The 17,987-nt window shown below is 47.1% G+C and overlaps 3 protein-coding genes across 4 annotated transcripts; 2 read left to right on the top strand and 1 right to left on the bottom strand.

The window, feature by feature from the left end:
- Nucleotides 1-5: 5 nt before the first annotated feature.
- On the top strand, nucleotides 6-4,467 carry LOC311370964 (neurocan core protein-like; the record flags this gene model as incomplete). Its single annotated transcript, XM_084489232.1, has 6 exons — nucleotides 6-58; nucleotides 766-872; nucleotides 1,302-1,384; nucleotides 1,769-1,913; nucleotides 3,492-3,674; nucleotides 4,352-4,467. Coding segments are annotated over 6 exons (687 nt in total), but the record flags the coding sequence as incomplete, so codon positions are not given.
- A 648-nt stretch (nucleotides 4,468-5,115) lies between these two features.
- LOC311370961 (transmembrane 6 superfamily member 2-like) lies at nucleotides 5,116-10,696 on the bottom strand. 2 transcript variants are annotated; one of them, XR_014640942.1, is made up of 11 exons: nucleotides 10,401-10,696; nucleotides 9,915-10,018; nucleotides 9,701-9,798; nucleotides 9,437-9,540; nucleotides 9,248-9,330; nucleotides 8,983-9,107; nucleotides 8,768-8,869; nucleotides 8,571-8,663; nucleotides 7,337-7,456; nucleotides 6,739-7,128; nucleotides 5,116-6,220 (listed from the first exon to the last, which is right to left on the bottom strand). XR_014640942.1 is itself a non-coding variant. In XM_084489230.1 (10 exons), the coding sequence occupies exons 1-10, from the start codon at nucleotides 10,490-10,492 to the stop codon at nucleotides 6,919-6,921; spliced, it is 1,131 nt and encodes a 376-aa protein (XP_084345356.1). In that variant the 5' UTR covers nucleotides 10,493-10,696; the 3' UTR covers nucleotides 6,406-6,918. The 2 variants fall into 2 exon arrangements, 1 of the variants encoding a protein (XP_084345356.1); XM_084489230.1 differs by lacking the exon at nucleotides 5,116-6,220 and having other exon boundaries at nucleotides 6,406-7,128.
- A 3,348-nt stretch (nucleotides 10,697-14,044) lies between these two features.
- LOC311370963 (uncharacterized protein) lies at nucleotides 14,045-17,782 on the top strand (the record flags this gene model as incomplete). Its single annotated transcript, XM_084489231.1, has 3 exons — nucleotides 14,045-14,324; nucleotides 16,921-17,130; nucleotides 17,546-17,782. Coding segments are annotated over 3 exons (727 nt in total), but the record flags the coding sequence as incomplete, so codon positions are not given.
- Between the last annotated feature and the right edge of the window lie 205 nt (nucleotides 17,783-17,987).

Raw genomic sequence — 17,987 nt, 5'->3', positions numbered from 1 at the left:
CCTCAGACATCGAGGGCTGTGAGCATGGCTGGCAGAAGTTCCACGGCCACTGCTACAGGTAGGGGAGAACCAGATCTTTACTGATCTCGTACCGCATCTTGAATCGGAAAAACCCATTCGATCACATCACAACTGTGGGGGCGGAAACCCTGCCCTTTGTTTTCAAAGACCGTTCACTACTTCGCAACACACAAGAGGTTGGTGGTTTGGATCAGCAACAAATAATGTGCGCACAATTGTTATAGTAGTTACTGTTAGCAAAACAAAAAACTGTAATGGGCAAGATGTATTTTATTATTGTCGGAGTATTGTCCGTACATCATCATCATCGTCAACTTTTATTATTAGACTCAAGGTCCGTTTTAAAAAGACATACAATACAAAAAATAGACAACACACATATACATCAGAACAAAAGCATTCCCGCCTCTTAGAAAAGGCACTTATTCCAATATCTCCAATGGTGTGACTGGTGCCGTACTGCACTATAACTTGGGGTGCAGACTGTGTGTTTGTGGTACACCGATGACCCCAATGACGGTAAACGTCTCTCCCGCGGGAGACGATGAGACCTGTACCAGAGGCTGCATCGCTGCACCGTCACCGTCCCACACAGCCCCGCTTGATCCAGTAAACACCGCCGCTGTGATGATGTCCCTTGTACGGGCAGCGCTGGCACATCCTGACACTGTGTGAACCCGCCGCGTTAACGAGGCCGCGTAACGAGGCCGCGTAACGAGGGCTGACACTGTGCTCCGTCTGCAGGTACTTCACCCACAGACACACCTGGGAGGACGCGGAGAAGGACTGCCGGGAGCACAGCGCTCACCTCAGCAGCGTCACCTCCTCCACCGAGCAGGACTTCATCAACGGTGAGTCTGGAGGGAGGGAGGGGGTGTGTGTCTGTGTGTGTGTGTGTGTGTGTGTGTGTGTGCGTGCGTGCGTGCGTGTGTCTGTGGGAAAGAGAACTGGAGCTGGAGGGATACATTTGAGAGGTATGTGTGTGTGTGTGAGTGCGTGTGTGTGTGTGTGTGTGAGTGTGTGTGTGTGTGTGTCTGTGGGAAAGAGAACTGGAGACAAGACCAGAGGGATACATTTGAGAGAGAGTATGTGTGTGTGTGTGTGCGTGTGTGTGTGTGTGCGTGCAGTGCACTAAAGCGCAAAACACATTAGCCCTATATATGCTATAACACATGTGACCTGTGGGTACGTCATGCGGGGTACTCTGTGATGGACCGTTCAGTGATGAGGTCTCACGGGGCTGTGGTGGTGGTGGCGTTGTGGGGCGGGGGCCGTTTCAGGTCTGGGTCATGACAACGCCTGGATCGGCCTGAACGACCGCACCGTGGAGGAGGACTTCCAGTGGACCGACAGCAACGACCTGGTGAGGCTCATGCATGCATCTTCCTCCTAATCACCTCGATCATCATCATCCTCGTTGTGAATGCCATTGAACCAGTTGGATGCAGTGTAATGTTTTGTGTGGCATTTAGCCGCTGCTCTAGAAAAAGATGTTACCAAAAAATATTTGTGTTTATTGTTCTAATTAGTTAATTGTTCTAATTAGTTCATTTATCCTCTCACTCTTTCATTCATTCGCTTATTTTCATTATTTTAACTGCTGGAACGCAATACGCTGGAATCCTATTTATTTTTTTATTTTAATATGAATAAAGTGTAAAACCTTGTGAGTGATGACGCCTGGTAGTGAGGGGTCACAGGTCACAAAAACGGACGGCTGTGTTCCTGCCCTTGCCGCCTGCTGCAGGTGTACGAGAACTGGCGGGAGAGCCAGCCAGACAACTTCTTTGCCGGCGGGGAGGACTGCGTGGTGACCATCGCCCATGAGGACGGCAAGTGGAACGACGTGCCCTGCAACTACAACCTGCCCTACATCTGCAAGAAGGGAACAGGTGGGACACGCCATACGGCACACTTAGCTCCCCGTCGTCGTTAGGACTCCACGGTTATTAATGGTGTAATTAGAGAAAGGTAAACGCAAACATCTGCTCCGACCGGACGGTATGGTGCTATTCCTAGTGGCCGTGCAGTGGTTCAGCCGTATGCTGGACTCTATAGTGCGCTGGGAGTGTGTGTGTGAGTCACGTCGAGGGCCTGGCTGTGTCGTTACAAAATGAGAATGAGAATACACTAAACTGATATTATCTTTGCCGTTGCGGAGAAGCTTTTATCCAAAGCGACGCACAGTGATTAGTGTTTATTTATCTAGGAGCAGGTAGGGGCTCTGCATATTTCTCGAGGATGCTCACGGGCAGACTAGGGACATACACAATGGTGTTCATCATCACGCATTCCTACTGAAGGAGAATTTGCATCTAAGCTCCAGACTAATGTGAGTTGAATGCACACAAACGAATGGCTCTTCCTTTCATTTGTTGCAATTGTTCGCTCAATAGCTCAAACGCAAATGTATTAAATAAAAGACTAACAGAGAGTGGTGGTTCGCAAGTCTCCAGTCTCTATTGTTTGAGATCAGAATGATTGATCTCTCCCCCAGTGAAGGGCTGTTATCCGCGCCTCAGGGCGCACACAGTTTGATTGCGGAGTGGAGTGATTGACTTGAAGGAATCAAAATTGAACCAAAAACATTTCTCACGGTTAGAAAATTGTCTCACCCAATTCCCCCCTCATCTTGCCCTACTTAACATCCCCATTCTACCAAACAGACTCAAACGGTCCAAACGGTTGACAGTTGGACCGGGAGGAACGGGGACTGCGCTGGTCATCGCAATCGCTCTGTCCTATCGGCTTAATCTGCGCCAAGTGATGTCACTGGCCATTCAACCTCTGATAAGTGCTATCTCTTGGCACCGGTGTCAAGTGGGCAAACATAAAAGGAGCATGTGGTCTGTGTGTAGGGAAGGGTTGAATGTGACCAAGAGTTAAGAGTCAGAGAAACGAGAAGCAGAAACGACTGTGAAAGGGTTAGGTGAAATGAGACGAGGAGGGGAGTGGAGGAAGAGTTATATCTACGGTCCAGTAGCTTCTGTGGTCTTGGCTGTGGCCGCTTCTGGCTACAATACTGCAGAGCCCAGTGCTTCCCCTTTCGCTAGGCTACGGCCCGGACACACCAACCAGGGATTCAGTAGCAAGACTGCCCCCTAGAGACCCACCCGGTGCCCTGCAGTACAGGCCTCCCCGGCCACAGCTGGGTCTGTTGCAGATCTGTTGCAAACCGTCTGTAAAGGCTTGAATCGTACATGTGTTTTATTTTTTACTTTACATTACAAAACTGGGTAATAGATAGTAGTGATCATTGTGAAAAAATATAGTGTTTATTTATTTGACAACTAGAAACAATAGACACAAAATCAATTGTGTCTGTGAATACGTTTTCCACATTTTAAATACACTTTCGATTGTTCATATGATGAACTCATCATTCATTTATTACGGTTTTGCTACACTAGTCTTTCTCTTGTGAATCCAATCTTTTGCGTGTCTCCCGTCTGCCCTTATTTGGGCCCCAGTGTTGTGTGGCGCTCCGCCCGCGGTGGAGAACGCCCATTTGATTGGCCGCCGAAGGTCCCACTACGACATCCACTCGGTGGTGCGCTACCAGTGCTCCGAGGGCTTCTACCAGCGCCATATTCCCACCACTCGTTGCCGTGCCGACGGCGACTGGGAGCGTCCCAAGATCATCTGCACAAAGTGTGAGTGGCGCACTGAGCACTCGCTCGCTCGCTCTCTCTCTCTCTCTCTCCCCTGAGATTCAAGATGTAAACGTTGATCAGGAACAGGCCCGCGTTTTTTGTAAAGAAACTGTCAGGAAAAACGTACCCCAACCGACATTTCTCGTCTGGGATTTACACAGTTAATCGATTATTTCATCTCCTTCAAAGGTGTTTTAAAGGTGTCCAGTACACGGTGAGGTCCGGTGAATAAAATGTCTTATGTTAGGATCAGCTGAGGGTGATGCGGTGCCTCTGAAAACATGTATCACGTACCGTACACCACAGCCACTCTACTCTAGCCTGGCTATAGACCGAGCTCAATCGTAGATTGCACGTTGGTCTGGGGAAGCTGCTGTCATTTTCTTCAGCACGAGAGGCGTGATCAACGCATTAAATTGACTCTGTACACAATTGGCTGTGTTAATCCAGCCAATAGTGTGCCAGGGGGGGGAAAGCCAGCTTGGCGATCGGCTCGCGCGAAAACGTATCGAAACTAGAAAAGAAATGTATTGCTCTTCTCCAGACCCGTCTGCACGGCGAACTCAAATCGCCGGCAGAATGGGCTGGGCTGGGCTGGGGGGGGGGCTGCCCAGTCTAACTCTAGCTCAAACTCACGCACAATGGTCTGCCCCATTCTCCACCCCGCCCTCTCTCAGCTCGACGATCCCACCGCTACAGACGCCACCACCGCCAGCACAGAGAGCGCCGCAGCCACCGGCGGCACGGCGCCGACGGACACAGAGCCAGAGAGGACGCCCACGACCACTACTGAACCCAGTCGTACCGACCTCCCCTCCCCAACCACCACCACCACCACCACCAACCACCCACCCACCAACCAACAACACCCATAATGAAAGACAATACGTCCTAGTAAAAACATCCTAATGGTTTCCATTCACACATCTAACACCTTTCAGAGAAGGGAATCGCAGGATTCCTCTTGTTTATTACTGAACATCCTGCTCGCTGTTCCTCTTAACACCCTCCCTCACCCCCTGCTGCTCCTCCTAACTATAGCTGACTGAGATAAGGTCTTTTTTTTTGGGGGGGGGGGGGGTGGGGAGGGATGGGGGTGGGTCCCTTCCCCGCCGCCCCCACCGCTGGTCCACGTGAACACTAAACTGTTGAATCCACCGTTTTAATGAACCCATGATGTCTAATAATCCGAGCCATCCTAAACACGTCCATCATGACTAACCACCCGCCCCCCCCCACCCCCCCCACCCCCCCACCCCCAGGAGCCGGTGGGTCTCGCGTGCTTGCCCGTGCGTGTGTGTGCATGTAAAGAGGAGACGGTGCGAGCGGTATAGTGGGCGTTTTATTTTGACGTTTAAGTTGACTTTGTTCTTAACGGGAGAAAAAATAATAATAAGATGTTCATCCTAGCAAAGCACACAGATGTATTCGATTGCGAGATGGCTTACGGTTCCCATAACCCTTTCTTGAGATTTTTCGTACGTGTCGTAATGGTTATTTTGTTTTCATTGAAGGCCTGAATAGCTAGCTTTATCCTTAGTATATGTTTTTCTAACATTTGCTATATATTTGTTTATTTTGTGCAATGTATTTATTATTAACCGTTTGCTAGTGGATAGGTTTTTATACATAATAATTAAGAGTTTAACATTTGATACACCGCTACACCATTCATACGGTCAATCAGTAACAACACAGATCATTTCATTTCTACTGATTTGTTTACTGTAAATATTGTATTATCTATTGCAGCTAACAGTTTATCATCACTGCAAGCACTCAACTGAATTTGACGATTTGACAATATGGCCTAGTTCTTGAGTACATTAACAAATTCCCAAGATAACTGCTGACTGAATCAGAAAAGCTGAACAAAAAGCACTTTCCTTGTTGCACGGCTAGATTGACATGATAGGTAAGGTGCCTAGACTATTGCTCCAGCCCCTTTGATAAAAGGATCACTACTTCTACTTCTTTTTGGTGTTCTTATGATTTATTTTGTCCCGCTGTTGTGTATCATTCTTAATAAAGATGGAAAAACCAAGACTTTGTTTCCGAACTTTTATTTGATTAAAGCTACTCTTGACTTTCACTCATGGATCTCATCCTGCTAGTCCAATTATGAGGAAGCATTCAATTGATCGATTCACTCAAGATAAAGACCTTTGTGAAGAATGATCTAATTACGTACAATACTGGGGGTATGAAACTTAACAGTTAGTACAGTATTAATTAAAGAAATGACGGGTAACACAAGTTACAGTGTCAGTATCATTTAATATGTTTGCTAGCCCAACTTAAAATAAAACGGATGACAAATGATGAATTGGTTGTAATATCATATCATTTCTTAAAGTCTTCACATATCTAAGTCATGTTATGATGGGAGTGGAATGTTGGTAGTGTCTGTTGCAACCGGAGTCCTTCCATATTTCAGCTCGTTATCAGTTTGGGGTTCAAGGGTCAGTTAAGTGGGCCATCAGCCCGGTGTACAGAGGTCAGGAATACTTCCCCAGCCCCCAATGAAAGCCTCTGGTTACCCAGCGCTGTGAAACATAACATTTCTGGTCAGTTTCGTTTTATCTTGAAACTGTTCTTTTGCCCTTTCGGGACTGTGAAGTGTTATCTTTAAACAGGTTATGATCAAGGAAGCTGATTGAAGGAATGATATGAATTAACTAGCACTAGCTTGTCCTGAGTAGAGAAAGTATGCTATGAGTGGGTAAATAAATAGTAGGAATCCTCAATGGTTTTATTCTTTTTTTTTTACAAATACATACGACAAAATGGCTTATAGGCTTAACTTATTTAGGATAAAACCTACTCTGGAGCCCCACTGCTCCAGAGGTGAATCTCAAGCTCAAGTGACAGTGATTTGGACCTGGTTTGCTCTATTGATGTGTTTGATGGAGTAAATCTATGCATCATCTTGGTAGGTTTACTAGGGGACCTGGTGCGACACAAACCCTTTTCCCAAAGACAGACAGCGAGAGTGTGTGCGTGTGCGTGAGTCACTTTAGAGCTCTGTCGGGGGCTGGCTTGCAGTCGTCAATTGTGTACACACCTTTTCAAAGTCCATTAGTCCATGCAGGGAGTGTTGAGTGACGTGACATTGATTCTGAATAGCTGACGCAGGTGAGAGGAGCACTTATTCCTCAGAAGACCCGAGCCCTCCTGTCACAGCAAAAAAAAAAAAACAACGTCACGTCCTGCTGGAACCCGACCGCGTTCCCGATTCGACGAGCTAGTTCTTCTTCTTCTCGGCGTTGGTCTGCGCCTGGGTGACATGCTTCATGAAATACGTGGGGTTGGCGTGGCAACGAAGGGCCAGTAGGACGGGTATGGCGACGTACAGGGCGTTCAGGACCACCACGGGCCACCACTTGTCGGCGGGGACTCGGTAGGTGTACGGAGTGCGGCGGTGGAACGACGCCCCGATGTGGCACCACTGGGCCTGGGGAGGGGGGGGGGGGGGGGGGATGAAACTCATTCAACATGATAGATATACAGTAGTACAACTGATTTGCAACGAGATAGGTGATTCTACTTTTTATGCAATGCTGAAGCTGGTGTTGTTGTTGTTGTTTTTTTTGAATTAGATAAACTACAGTTTTGTTGAATCCACTGGAACGACATGAAAGGGCCATGGGCACCATGGTTACCTGGGTCACGGCCCCGGCGAGGAGCAGGGTCAAGTCTAGCATCCAGCCGCATCCGGGCCTGCTCAGGCCGTAGACGCAGGCGACCAGCAGGGGCAGGGCATAGAACAAGTACACCAGCATCTGCCACCACAGGGAGACACGTCGTAGGCACAGTTCACATGCAGCCCCGGTGACCACCATCAGACCTGTAGTTACTAGCTCAGCATACAAAGCATGGTGGGTAACACACTTCCCCAGACTATGCCCCAAATCAAACCATTGGCCAGAACTTTTAGAATTTTATACTTTTTAGCACGAGAGGAGTTGGCCTACTTATAATGTCGGGCAGTATTTCCACACTTTCCCTTGCCTTGTCAATAGACGGAAAAGGTTGCATTCGTGAGATTCCCGGTTGAATGAGTTCAGCGTTGATGCGCTTCAGTCTCCACGACAACATAGCTGTGCATGTAATCAAGTGAGTGACAAGCGCATCTCGGAGCGTGGCCAGGGACACCGTATTAGTTCCTCCCCGCCAAAAGTGTTGTGTGTTTAGTGACGGGCTTCTAATGCACCTTGAGCACAGCTTCAAAGTACTAAAAAATGATTTGCTACGCTGATGCAGCCGCGTTATTGGACAGATCTGTTCAAAGTGACTCGTCATGAGCACAGCAGGGGTTGGGCATTATTCTCAAGGCTGCCAACAGGTGAGGCAGCTGTTGGCACACAGGACCGAAGCCAGTACCTTTTGGCTCAGAGTCAAACACCAGTGCTATCGCCCCCAATTCGACTTCACTGTCTCACTGTCAAACATTAGCCTGGAAATCCAGACCCACATCTAGAAAGCTTGTAGGGTCCGGCAACGAGTAATGAAAATGGGCCAACTCGAGGGGCGGCACCAAGCGTGCATTTGAAAATATCACTGCACTGCAATTGGATAACACTACGACCAATCAGAAGAACGATCAGAAGACGTATCCAAACCAGCGGAGCTCACCAATAGATACGACTCTTGCCGTATCCGATCGGTAAAACAGGGACGCTTTTAGCACCGCCTATATCAGATACACCGACGTGATTGGTTAATGTGCTGGGAGAGGGGTCATCGGGGAGTCGGCGAGTATATAATTGCTCGTTCCCAGAGCGACCCCGCTGAGCAAATTCAAAATTGGATTTGGATTTGAAAACTGGACTTCCGGGGCAGTCAAACATGGAACATTGAATAGCCTGTTCATTGTCAAGCTTGTGAAGAACTCACCGTGACCCTGGGGAAGCCGACGTGGTCCTTCAGGTACGGCTCGTACTGGTAGACGTACGTGAAGCAGGCGTCCAGAGGACAGTCCAGCACCACCTGGTGCGGGGGGGGGGGGAACAACACAGGGGTTAAGGGGGGGGGGACTGCAAGCCTCCTTCAGCAACACAGGCAAAAGGCTTTGTTTGTGTTTGTTCACTCACAAAGCCCCTGAAGACGGTGAAGGCCACGGCAGCCAGCGCCGCCACCGCCAGGAGAGCGTCGACGGGGCGGGTAAACAGACTCTTCCTCTGCTCCATGGCGACCTAGTGGACCGTTGGTGAAAACGTTGTTGAGTGGCGGCGCATGTGTGTGTGTGTGTGTGTTTTGTTAACTCAAAAAAATGGCATTCCAATGTATTTGACATGGTCATGTTCACCTTGTCTGCGGGAATGATTGGCATTTCCCGTGGCCTGCTTAGCAGCAGCGAGGCAGCCCAGAACGGCACCAGGAAGAATGGGATGTTCTTCAGGAACGCAGGGCCGATGTTGGAGCCGTATTTACCTGGACATGAACGGTTTATTATTTCAATTCAGTGCGGTGCTTGAAAGTGATATATGATGAAAATGTTATAATACTAAGACTGAGTACAGATCTGAGTACAGATGAGTACAGATCTGAGTACAGATTAATACTGCTCTCACCGACGACCGTTCCAGGAATCAAAACCAGCTGGTTGGCAATGGAAGACCCCGCCCACAGTAAACCCAGCCCACGATAAGACTTCCTGTGCAGACAGGAAATAGGCAATAGTTAGGTTTGATAAAAGGATGTCAGTACTTGACCAACGACAAACAAAATAAAGCAGCAGTGGAGAAAATACACAGTTTTACCCCTTGAACATTCTGTGTATAATGAGGAGGAAGACGACAAAGTGGACCACGCCATCCCAGTAGCACATCAGCACAGAGTAGGCGGTACTGAGATGGGGCTCCCCCTGTGCGGACAACAGATCAACCAATCAGTACACCAATAACCACACGTCCTCCTTCTCCCTGTGACGTTGAAGGTATAAACATAGAGGCAACGACGCATGGAGACAAATGGAAGGAAAATGCTGTGGGGGAGTCATCATTGTGAGGTAAAAGAAGACTTACCATCTTAATGTAGAAGCCCATGAAACCCTGAATGAAACCATCCTGCTCTAAAGCGTTGGTGAGGGCCATCAAACAGGTAAACGAGAACTCTGCAAAGACTACACACAAGACACAAGTAGCGTCGATTTAAATTACGTTTGCCCAATGAAAGCAAATATGACGATTAATGTACAAATTGTCAAATGTACATTTCTCTGCGTTTGAGTGTCTGTACCAAAGAACAACGGGTCGATGTTCTGCTTGTGTCTCACTGTGAGGAGGAGCAGCAGAAGCACTGATCCGAGGACCACCATACCCAGTCCCAGCATTCCCAGGGGTCTGGAAGAAGCTATCGTTATCAGTCCCAATTCCCAATCCTTGTTACACTGATAAAGTACTCCAATTAAATGCAAGATCAATTCAATTGTGGTTCGAACTGGTTTGGCATATACCTAAGCCACTTCTTCCAAGCAATTAATGCCAAATCAATGTTGTTAAACACAGATTAAATTATATTTGGGCAAATAACTCGAATTTTCAAAATAAGAGTCTGTGCAGATAATCGTAGGCTAAAATAATCACATTGCCTACCATTATATGTGCTATAATTTGTTGTATTCCATCTTACAAACTAACTACATTAAGTAACAAAAAGCTTATTGGGGTTAGTAACCCTTTTTCAGTAAAATTACTATGTAAAGTACAAAGACAAAACACTTACTTCTGAAGCGCATCGATATTGTTCATGGCATACAGGACCCCGGGGGCTAAGAGGGACAGGAGGAGAACGGATAACTCAGTCGGTGGCCTCATCTTACTTTACCCTGCTGAACCTCTGGGTATATATAATGATATACGACTAAAATGTATGTTCCACAAAAACTAGCATATTAGATGCCAATAGACGAATCCTGTGGCGGTGTAGGTAAAGTGAAAGAGAAGTGGCAGCCGTCGCCTGGTCTTCTGTGATGAGGCACCGTGTTAATCACGCACACAATCGATGCTGTAGTTGATTTTATTAGGCTAAACTAGTGGGTTACAAAGTTCACCGAATTTGCACACGTGGGATTTCAGGGCGAATGCAACACTACTTGTTTTGTTGTGAAGGATGCCACCCCGTGGTGAAACCGAAAAGTGAAACTCATTTCTTTCCAATTGTAATCTTTTCATGAGTGGGCCCAACATCATTCTATGGGCTATCCTATCCATAACTATCCATAATAAAGAACGCAATCCATCTGATGTCTCCCTTCTTGATTACATTCTGGATGATATTGTACTTTGAGAGAGAAGTGTATTTCTGTAGATTTTTTTCCATCTCATTGTAGATGAGTTGAGCACTCATTGCACACATTAGCTACATAACATCTCACAGATCAGGAGAGTCATTTGTGATTTACACCAGATACAACATTATCATCCATAATAAAGTGAAACTGAAGAGGATTATGCGACTGAAACCCATAGACTTATGGAGGACAGAGAGAGAGGGAGAGGGAGGGATAGGGCTTGTGAGGGAGATAAGAAGAGGGGGGGAGGGGGGATACTTCAGGGCTGTAGAGGAGAGTGCGTGTAGTATGAAAGGTGATTTAACCCAACACATATAGCTTACAGGCACCACCACCACCACGTCCAACAGACAGAGAGAAGTGTGCCCAACCGCTCAGCCACCATGCTGCACCCTTTAATGATTGGCATCGTCACCGTGAACACTAGCATGACGGTCATCTACTGGGCTTTCCTGTTCGGGGATTTCTACCTCAAGTGGATGGCCGACGGAGACGACAAGCCCAAGGACATAGTCACCCCTGCGTGAGGAATACCTTGTGGGACTAAACAACATGGCAGCTCTCCTGTAGAACATAGTCAGCAGAGACAGAATTGATTTTAGTGCTTGGCAGTGGAGTTTTTTGTTTGTTTGTTTGTTTGTTTGTTTGTTTGTTTTTTCATCATAATTCAAAAAGTTTCCAGTTCATTGTCGTTTACAATATTCAGTGTTTGTACTGAATGGGAAGATTTCTACCAAACAAGGAGGAAGAAGTCACACCAACAGGTAGGTCTGATTCATATTCTCTCAGTAATGCCATCAGTGGTTCATTGCAGACCGTTCAACAATGTGAAATAGAGTCACTGCTGAATTCTTCAAACTTCTCCTTCTCAATTGATCCACACTCAGTTTTATCACTTCGATAGCTAATTCCCTTACTTAAAATGGGGTCGTCGGGTCCAAAGTGGGTTCTGGTCTCGACAGACTTTCTCTCTCTGCTGACTCAGTCCAGGGGCTTTGCTTGAGACCATGCTGTAATGAGCGTCCCACAAATCTCCTCAGGGATTACAAGAGAATATCATCAGCACTGAAAAAACAAGAGCAGACATCTTAACTCTCCCCACAAGAACATCCGGCGAATGCTTGGACAACTCACACTGCTTTTTTTAGCTTTATATTTAGGTTGACAACACAGTATGAGTATAATTATTTTGCAAGAAGGTGTTGAGCCTCCAGACCTAAAGCAACATACCTTCTATTGGGGCTTTCATCCAGTCTCCTGGTTCATCCTCATCGTTAACGTCAGCCTCGGCGTGTTTGAATGGTCCTACATTATTTACCAAAAGTGTTTCGCACCCGAAGAGGTTAAAGAGGAAGAAGAGGTGGTAGGAGTGAAGGGGGAGACGGAAGAGGACGACGATGATGATGACGACTAAGAGGAGTCTTCCTTCTAGGGAACAGGGGAATCGTACAAACCATCCAAATTTAGTCTTTCAGCTTCTTCTCACACTTAGGTCACGGCGACACATTCCTGTTACAGTCCGACTACGGTGGGTTACGCTTCCTGTAACCAAGCTCTGTCTTTTACTGGGATGTATATGTATATAACAGTATACATTGTTTTTGCTGACTTTAACACTTTCTGGTCGGTCTGTGGTTTCTTTCAGAAAACTGCTGGCTTAATAGAGATTTAACTTTGGTACTCTGGTTTTATCACAGCAGCCAAGCGCCGGAGACCTCAGGTCCTGATCCCAGGTCAGTATTCACACTCTCCAGGCACTCGCTCCAAACATCTCCCACAACATATTCCTGTGTGTCTTAGGTGCCATGCTTCTGCTTCCACGTCGTTTCCAAGTGCGCACCATCATTGTAACACGCGTGTGGATTCACGTGCCCCTCTAGTCCCCCCCTCTAGTTCCTCGGATTTGCCCTGAAACCTCTCATACTGTAGTGCTGTACTATGCCGGGTACTGTAATATGCTGGGTACGATTAACATATTGAACCATAACTGATTCTACGTCTACTGTGTATACATATTTTATTTTAAATGTGTCAGTATAAATATCTCATATGTATATTGTATACATATTCTTGTTTATAGTATTTATTTAATTTATTTGTTTATTTTTATATTTCACGTTTCACTCTGAAAAACCACCGGGTGTGCATGTGATGTAACCAAGGTTATCATATATGTAAGATGTATATCCCTATAGCTTGGCCATGGGTAACCTTAAGCCTCTTCCAGCGTATTACTCTCCCATCTCATATCTCTAATCCCAGGCGATGTGAAGCTGATATCTCCCACCACGACAACCTCAATCCTATTAGCCCTCCCTGTCCCATATACCCTCATAACACTGCCCTCCTCCTCACCCCTGGTGTCTTATGTACCTTCCCCCCCCCCCCCCCCCCCTCCCCCCTGCCTCCTCCTCAGCCCCCTGGTGTCTTCTGTACCCCCCGTCCTCCCCCCTGTCCTCCTGCTCACCACCCCTGGTGTCCTATGTCCCCCCCCCTCCCCAGCCTCCTCCTCCGCCCCCCCCCTGATGCCCTACAGGAGTGTATATGCAAACCCTACCTCCCTCCAAGACCTGTTCGGAGAATTTGGTTTTTTTTTATGGGTCTAGACGAAAGCGTAGACACACTTAGCATCAAGGATCACATTCTTGTCTGCTGATCTACATTGGTAGGCACAGATTACACCTGACGTCCTGTTATTCCCGAAAGACCTTCACAAGACATCTTCCATCAAGGCTCCGTCCTGACCATCCGTCCACTTCCACTGCCATAACGCCAACAACATGTTTCATTATCAAAATGTCCTGTAACCACTTTCTCCACCCTTACTTTCAAAGTGTTTGCAGTTCGAACATAAAAAGGAGCTGGTGAAAACCAGTTCCTTTTTTCTTCAACCCCAGACGAAACATTTCATCAGGCAGCAGCAGAGAAAGCGCATGACATAGCGAGAGAGAGAGAGAGAGAGAGAAAGCGAGAGAAAGAGAGAGAGAGACTCTGGTACCGTTCTACTTCCCCATTGAAAGAACAGGCCACTCTCTCGTCACACTCTTCAACCCGGGGCCCCTCCCGGGCCCTAACCATGGACCGGCTGCGACCCACTTCCTCTCCGGGGTCCCCCGGGGCGGTTCTGGTGGCCGACCTCGGCCGGCTGGCGGCGCCGGAGCATCGCAGGCTCCTCCAGATCTCCCAGAGGACCATGGAGGGCGAGCCCTATTTCATGGACTACGTCCCCCCAGCCAGAGACGCCATCGCTCTTCCGCTCTATGTCGCGTACATCCTGGTGGGGGTGGTGCTGGTGGTGGTGGCCACCTACGCTATAGTGGGCCACCTGATTAACGACCTCATTCATGACCTGGCAGGTAACCCCACCCAGAGGTTGTTGTTGTTGTTGTTGTGGTGTCTCCGGAAAAAAAAACAATGAAACTCACCATCCCACCAAATGTCCGCCTCTTCTCCTTCGTAACCCCTTCTGTGTCTTTCCGGCATCTGCTTCTCTGGACTCCAACCTCTTGGTGTGTCATCATCATCACCCCCCTCAGTACCCCTGCACGTCTCCGGCTCAAATGGAGCCAGTCAACGGTTGTCTCCTCCTTGTGAAAATGAAACCACAGTTCTGAATGTCTCTCGATCGATCCTTCACTTTCCGTACCGCGTGTGGTGAGCACCCGTGGTCCTCTCACTCCCGGCTCCTTTTCTGAGCTCTCCTGTTGAGTGTATCCTTGTTATCACACTTCTTATCACATTTTATCAGTGCCGTGATTTCCCTGATGTTTTTGCATTGGGCGGCCCCAGAATCGACCCCTAACCCTGACAGTGTTAATGCCATGGTCAAGACAGGACCGAAATGTGTTGTTTTGAGTGGCAGGATAACCATGTTTTTGGTAGTAAAAGAAAATTGTAAAATTGACAGGGCAATGTTACTGGAAAAAAAATAATTATTAAACATGAATTATTCCTCCTCCTTGTCTTTTTTTTTACAGACTGCCTACTTGGCCCCAAACCTTTGGATGACGAGGACGTAGAAGCTGAGGGCGTGGAGGACGTGGAGGAAGAGCACCGCATTAGCATACACGGACAGGCGGAGATGGTGGAGGAGGGGGACCGGGTGAAGGTGGAGCAGGAGGAGAGAGCGGGGCTGCTGCCGGGCTCTTACGTGCGTGAGGAGGCAGGAGCTAACCCTGAGCCACAAAGTGCTTTGGCACGCAGCTCTAGAGAAACAAGGACATCTGCTCATAACGTGGTGTTTTCCTGCCCAGTCCTCCCGTATGCCACATCCCTCTAAGTTACGGGAGGGTTAGGGTGTAGCAATGGGTCTCTGTGATTCCACTGGTTCAGATCTCCACTGCAGGCATTCGCAACACATAAAGGTAGTGTTGATGTAGTGTTAATATGATAACATGATATGTATCAGGCATTTCGTTTGGTTTGGCTTCCCCTGGCTTGGTACTTAAAATGCGAGAATAGATTCTGGGCATCGTGCTAAGCAGTAGTATATTTGAAGTTAATTTTACTTGAACCGTTTTCTAAATGAGGCCTCATTCTAATTTAATTTCACATTTATTTTTTCACACCGATTTTCACACCTTAAAAAGGAAAAAAAACAATTGTTTCCCCAGTGTTTTGTTTTTTTTCTACTAGAAAACATTTTAGTTCAACAGGGTGTCAGACAGTTTCCTATGATATGAGAAAAAAAAGATACAGTACATTTTACTTGTTTGGGTCAATAAATGTGAAATAAGTTGTTGTGAGAGTCAACCGGAAAGGTTATCAAATAAAAAATAAAAAAATATATTGCTGTTCGGTGTCTTTTAATCGACGTATCCTGGAATGTTGTTGAGTTGTCACACAATGCATTTCTCCAGTAAAGAACTGAGCAACAGAACTGTGTGGTGTACGTGCCTTTCTGTCTGGTGTACTCTAATCTCCTTTGCCTGTTGAAGATGTCTCAAGGGCCGTAGCTCCACATGTAAATTGAAATGATTGTTGTTCGGTAAGCGAAAATGTCAATCAGCGTTACCGTGGCAACAGTTCGCCTTCAGTTCAACTTCACTGACATAACATAGCACGTGGTCTGTTTAAAAGAACACGTTGAACCGATCTACCATGGGCTTACACCTGCACGTGTAGAAATAGATTTTCATTGCGTTACACAGCTTAAACAATTGCTCTTTATCTCTTTGATAAACCCCGGCTCACAGATTTGTTATTCTGACCTTGAGTAGCTCATCTCACACTCATGCTAATCTGTCTTACACCTGCATAGCCCCACAGCCAGCGTTACACCCACGCAGACACAGAATGATCACAAGGAAACTATCATGAAGGAGGAAGATATGTGTATAAACATTTTAACTGTGCTAAATTGGTGAGTAGCAGTAGTGGGCACATAGTGGGACCGCAGCGTAATGAGAGAATACAGCCGTGGTACAGTTTTGTGACTCAGTGGATTAGAAGGAGCTTTGTCTGTTCTGCTGTACAGGATCTGTATAACAGCACCTCTACATCAAGGTGAGTCTTTCTCAGATAGTTTGCCACTCTTGTTAATGTCGGTAGCCTACTAATGCATTGTTTTCATACCCTGAATGTATGCAGAGACCTCCAGGCCGTTGCTTTATAGAGTTAATTGGTTATTTGAGGATTACAAAACAAATGTAGTCCACATTAAATCTGTCTCAAACTAATATTTCTAGTTGGAGTAAACTGTGTGGGACTAGAACCACTTCAATCCTATATATTTACTTTAGGACAACTAGTTTGTGCATAACATAACATGCATACATAATATAATAATAAAAGGTCCATCGTATTTTGCTATGGGACTTCTGTTTTCATAACATACATGTACCTTTATATAATGTCAAAATGTCATATATATATATTTATGATACGTTAAGTTTCCATCTACCATTGCCCAGAAGCGTAGCTGTGCCGCTCCGTTCTCGGCGGGCTGAGCAGCCATGGAGGAGGTCACAGAGAACACGTTGAACGTCCACCACCGCGAGGACGACGGGACGCTGTACTTTGAGACCTACGTCCCCCCGGCCCGGGACGCCATCTCCCTGCCCAAGCACGTGCTGTACCTGCTGATGGGCTCCTGCATGGTGATGTCGGTGCTGTACGCCATTATCGGCCACCTCATCAAAGACCTCGTTCATGACTTCGCCGGTATGCTATTTATTTGGAGTGCACGACACCACTGACACATCTCGCCGTGTTTACCTGTGGGTTCAATTGTTATTGAATACTTGTTTCCCCCCCACCCCTAACAAATCAATCCACACCTCTTTCGTTGTAATGTGTGAATAGGTGGGTCGGTAGATAATGGGCCTGGTGCAGGGTAGTGTGTTTGAATCACAGTCAAAAAAACAGTTTCTGTTCAACCCTACTGTCTGTGCTAATACCAGCTCTGATCACACGTCTGAATTCACAGACTTTCCCCTCAGATGAATTGCCTGCTGTCGAGTGATGCAGTAGAACAGACTTCAGTTCTACCATCTCCCGGTATTGACTCAACTCCACACTGTTTTTCTCCCCCCCCCCCCCCCCCCCCCCCGGCTCTCTCTCGACGCTCCCGGACCAGACTGGGTGTTTGGAGAGCAGCCCGAGGAGTTGGTGGTGAACTTTTGCGAGGCCAAGGATAAGTTCATGGCGGACTGGTGTCCGGAGACTTCTCCAGAGCTGGAGGAGATGGCCCGGGCAGAGCAGATCAAGGTGGTCCTGGAAACCAACGAATACTCCCCTGCCATCTGGATCATATCGGATGGTCTTGAGCCAAAACCGGCCAGGAAAGGACCGCGCGTGGCCTTTGGGGCCAAAAGTTAGATCTGGGGATGTTTATTTGTAATGTTCATATTACGCTGTTTGACTGCTCATATTATTGCTGTGTCTAAAACCTTACTGTACCGACAGCGACATATTGATTCACCTTCTTGTGACAAATGTACCTATTGTAAGTCGCTTTGGATAAAAGCGTCTGGTAAATGCAACTAAATGTAAATGTAAATGTAAAACCAAGAATGAAG

Source organism: Micromesistius poutassou (genome assembly GCF_964030765.1).
Source record: "Micromesistius poutassou genome assembly, contig: SCAFFOLD_5072, whole genome shotgun sequence".
Lineage (NCBI taxonomy): Eukaryota > Metazoa > Chordata > Actinopteri > Gadiformes > Gadidae > Micromesistius > Micromesistius poutassou.
Note: the sequence above shows the minus strand (reverse complement) of the source record. Positions and strands in the feature narration are given on the sequence as shown.

Coding starts and splice junctions, on each gene's coding strand:
- LOC311370961 (XM_084489230.1), bottom strand. CDS start 10,492: ATGAGGCCACCGACTGAGTTATCCGTTCTCCTCCTGTCCCTCTTAGCC. Junction 7,457..8,570: donor TCGGCTTCCCCAGGGTCACG/GTGAGTTCTTCA, acceptor CTGTGGTGGCAG/ATGCTGGTGTACTTGTTCTA. Junction 7,129..7,336: donor TCGCCGGGGCCGTGACCCAG/GTAACCATGGTG, acceptor CCCCCTCCCCAG/GCCCAGTGGTGCCACATCGG.